Source organism: Penaeus chinensis, chromosome 3 (genome assembly GCF_019202785.1).
Source record: "Penaeus chinensis breed Huanghai No. 1 chromosome 3, ASM1920278v2, whole genome shotgun sequence".
Classification (NCBI taxonomy): domain Eukaryota; kingdom Metazoa; phylum Arthropoda; class Malacostraca; order Decapoda; family Penaeidae; genus Penaeus; species Penaeus chinensis.
The window spans coordinates 3,716,130-3,721,129 of NC_061821.1; the positions used below are offsets into that span (position 1 = coordinate 3,716,130).

The 5,000-nt window shown below is 29.9% G+C and overlaps 1 protein-coding gene across 1 annotated transcript in view; it reads right to left on the reverse strand.

Moving 5' to 3' along the window:
• Nucleotides 1–4,289: 4,289 nt before the first annotated feature.
• Nucleotides 4,290–5,000, reverse strand: part of LOC125044569 — a 3,439-nt gene continuing 2,728 nt past the window's right edge. The window contains exons 2-3 of the mRNA XM_047641287.1: nucleotides 4,808–5,000; nucleotides 4,290–4,624 (exon numbers count right to left, since the gene is read on the reverse strand). The exon at nucleotides 4,808–5,000 is cut by the window's right edge and continues 20 nt beyond it. Coding sequence (XP_047497243.1) covers nucleotides 4,368–4,624; nucleotides 4,808–5,000 — 450 coding nt within the window. The 3' untranslated portion in view covers nucleotides 4,290–4,367. The remainder of the gene's footprint in view (nucleotides 4,625–4,807) is intronic.

Below are 5,000 nucleotides of genomic sequence, written 5' to 3' on the forward strand. Positions count from 1 at the left end.
CTCCTTGTCTCAAATATAGACAATTATAAAGTAACGCCTGTTTTAATATTAGTAATTAATAACTAATCATTTAAGTGTCAGTAATAGAAGAACTATAGTTTAATCATGAATGCGCTTGTCTAATTTTGACGTGAATGAAATGTCTGTAGAAGATAGAAGATAGATCAACTTCAGGATTTAAATTTGTAGGATAACAATATTATTAGCATAACTGAATATCAACTGTTATTCTTAAGGGTAAAAATAGTTTAAAATAATTGAAACTTCTTTGACGAAGAAATGCTTATGGAAAATATGATCATGTCTCCAATATGATTATCTAAAAAAATATTAGCTTTATATCAGTATAAAGTTTTGTCATTATTGATATTATTATAACTGAATTATTAGTTATTACAAGAGAAAATCGATTATGTTCACAATATTAATAATATCATCTTATTTTTTTTCTTTTATAATCTATTTATAATTTATTATCTATCTATCTATTCTTATCCTTCGTTATTACTGTTATCACCACTGTTTTTATTATTCTTGCAATAATAATATTGTTTTCATTATTAACAATCATTGTTATTATCGTTGTCATCATTACTGTTATTATCATCATTATTTTGCCTTTATTATGATTATTTTCATAATTACCATTATGATTATCAATGTTATTTTCATTATCAGGATCATTACTATCATTAAGATCATTATTGTAATCATTATCACTATCATTATTACTATCATTATTATCATTATTATTACTATCGCTATCATTATCGTTACCATCACCATTATCATTATCATTATTATCATAATTGTTACTATTATTGTTAATGTTGTTAATTTAACTACTACTATTGTTATCATTATTATCAATTATATTATTATCATTATTACTATCATATTTAAGTATTATTATTATCTTTATCATTATTAATCATTATATTTATCGTCATTATCATTATTATCATTATCATACTTTTTTGTTATTGTTGTTATTACTATTATTAAGACTTTATATAATCACATATTTATTTCATAATTTATATAACTACTTTTTTTTTATTAATATTACTATTTTTATCATTGCTGTTACAATGTTAACAATGCTAATAAAAAACATCATTATTATAAAATCATCATTATTGTTAACAATGATAATAAAAAAAATCTTTATTATAATAAAACTACTACTATTACTAATAATAAAAATAATAACAACAACAACAATAATAATAATAATGATAATTATTATTATTATTATTATTATTATTATTATTATTATTATTATTATTATTATTATTATAGTTATTATTGTTATTGTTGTTGTTGTAATAATGATTATTATCATTATTATTATTATTATCATTGTTATTGATAATATTAACAATAATAGTTATTATTATCATATTATATTGATAATAATAATAATAATGATAATAATAATGATAATAACAATAATGATAATTTTATCATTATTATCATTAGTAGTAGTATTATTGTTATTGATGCTTATTATTATTATTAATTATTATTATCATCATTAATAATGATAATAATATTAATAATAATAGTAATCATTATTATTATTATTGTTATAATCATTGTTATTGTTATAATTATTATTATTTTTGTTATTATTATTGTTATTGTTATTATTATTATTGTTATTATTATTGTTATTATTATTGTTATTATTATTGTTATTATTATTATTATTATTATTATTATCATTATTATCATCATCATTATTATAATCTTATTATTATTATCATCAAATAAAAACAAAACAGCTACCGATTGGCCAGCCAGAACCAGCTTAATTCTGTTATTCATCCTGTTATTCATCAAGTGGCCTGCTGCTGCCTTTCCGCATAGCTGCCGACCTGAGTGACCTCTGACCTCGAGAGGGGGACGTTATCTCCGTGGAGAACACTCGTGAACCGCCAAACACGAGCAGGTGTCGAGAAACACCTGTTAACTTTTCCCTAAGAAAGAGGGTTAACTCTGGTCTCGATCCCGGGCCCTGGAACTGGGAGTCAGAGACGATACCGATGCTGCCACAAGGATCTGAAAATATCTAATAAAATCGGACCTTTTATATTACCAACTCGGAGAAACACACACACCGCCTACCTCGCCAGAATCATAAAGTAAGTTATCCCTTTATTCTAATGGCCGGAGAAAACGACAGCGCTTGATGGTGCTCAAAGAAAACGTTTAATTGTTTTAGGGGAAACCTTTTCGTTGCGTTAGATTTCTCCACTCATGTATTTTGCGTCCAAGGAAAACGTTTACATTTTAAGGGGAGACTCTGTCGTTCTACTATCCTTTCTCACTGTCTCAAATATAGACAATTATAAAAAACGCCTCGCTGTTCACCTAAACAAAACTTACTCAATCACCAACAGTAACTCACCTCGTATATAGAGAGAATATCCTGATAGAATATTTCGTTCAATTCACATGCTGCCAACGAACTGATATTGATAACGTTTGTGAGAAATCATCATTGTGCATATGAAAAAAAGAGATGAGATTGTGAGATACTGACATGCAGGCAGTAGGAGAGACAGACAGACAAACCGACATAGAAAAAGATAAACAGATAGATAGATAGAGACAAACCAAAATTAACCGACCATTCAAAAACAAAGAATGGCACTATTGAATTCTACAGTGAGAATGCCTTGTAGTACAATTCTGCAACGAACACACAGGTGAACACAACATACACTTGCACATGCAGATAGAACACAGGCACTAGCACACTGATAATAAATATTTGAATTAAATTAAACGAGCGTTTGTTTTACCTTTGCGTATATTTTCGTCTGACAAATAATAATCAGAGGTTGTGATTTTTCGTCTTCTAAGTCAAAATTCATCGCCAAAATTCAGAACCATTAGCAGGAGCCCTTTGAGAGCTTATTTAGTATCCATCCATTGTAGGAAGAGACACGGGTGTACACGGCAGGAACATCTGTCGAACAGACCAAAACCTGTTACTCCGAGCTGCGGAAGGAACTCTATTTCCTCTCTTGTGATCAATCGTTATTACTGTTATCACCACTGTTTTTATTATTCTTGCAATAATAATATGGTTATCATTATTGATTCTCATTGTTATTATCGTTGTCATCATTACTGTTATTATCTATAAATATATTTTTAAGGTAGATATGATAATTAGATAGAAAGTGATATATATATATATATATATGTATATACAGTATACATACATATATTTATATATCTATGTATACACACATTATATATATATATATATATATATATATATATGTATATATATATATATATATATATATATATATACCTTATATCTATATATCTATGCATATTCATATATCGTGTTGTATCTATGTTTGTATATTTATGTTATGCATATATGTGTATGAATCTGCAACTTGAATAGGTGCGTGTTTTTTCATGTGATATTGGCTTTCAGATTGAAATAAATTTAGCACTTGCACTACAGTTGTTGCAATTCTATGATCCCTGTTCAGTAAAGTTAAAGTTCTCTAGGATATACCCCTTATCAAATATGCAGTTTCATATAAAAAAGTAAGAAAGAAAAGAAAATATACGGACATGTAGACACACACACGTGTAAATGTATGTATGTATATATATATATACATATATATGTATATTACATATGTATCTATATTGTATATGTATATATTATAATTATTTATATATGTGTGTGTACATTTATATACATAAATATACATATATATGCATATATATATATACACATAAATATATGTATATGTAAGAATATGTATATATATATGGACATATGTATATATATATGTATATATATATATATATATATATATATATATATATATATATGATACACACCCCCACACACACACACACACACACACACATATATATATATATATATATATATATGCACGCATATTTCTTTTTTTTTTTATCTCTATACATATATATATACATATATATACTTATATATATATATATATATATATATATATATATATATATATATATGTGTGTGTGTGTGTGTGTGTGTGTGTGTAAGTGTGTATGCATATACCTATTAATATTTATATAGATACACATATACACATATATTTTATACAATATGTGCTTGGTATGCTTTTATATTACATCCGTAAATGATTACAATGGTAATAATGATAACAGCAATAGCATCGACATGTATTCAACCGGAAAGGAAATCTGAATTTAAAGAAAGAGAGACTAAGCACCAAAGGGCATTTAAAATAAAAAAACAGGCAGTTACTTCAAACATTTATTTTCTCGTTTCCAACACAGCACAAGACGAAGATCCATTCTCCGTCAGCAGCCTCGTCCGCTTACTTCGCCCGGCACATGTACCGACGCAGCCACTGGTGTCCGGAATTTCCGATGTACAGCCTCCCGAAGACGTTGGCGCCGTTGGACAGCTTGTAATCCTCGAGGTAGACGCCCGTATCGTAAGCTTCGTCAGGATAGTCAACGCGCCACATGTTCGAGAAGCGAGACAAGGGCCTTCCGTCGAGCCAAGTCCACGTCTCGCCCTGTCGCTCCACGCCGATCCACATGTACGGATAGGGGTAGGGGTAGGTGGCGCCTGTGGGAAGGATGGGTGAGGATAGAGTGAGGGAGGGAGGGAGGGAGGGAGGGAGGGACGAACGAGTGAGAGAGGACAAAAACCAATGAATAAACAAAACAAAACAAAACGAAACAATACGCATAAAAAAGAAAACGAAATCGAACACCACACCATCGACCCGCGAAGCTCCGAAACACGTACCGATCGTAGCCCACGCCTCCGAAACCGCGGCCAACTGCTCCGAGGAATCGAACACAGCCAAGTCAACAGTCCAGCTGGAGTCCGACATGCTTTTGCAGAGAGTCCTTGCCCCTTCCCAGTCCAGGTTGGTCTGGTCACTGCTTGGCTGAGTGAAGACCACGAAGCACCCGCCCGCCGCCTCGAAGAATCCCGC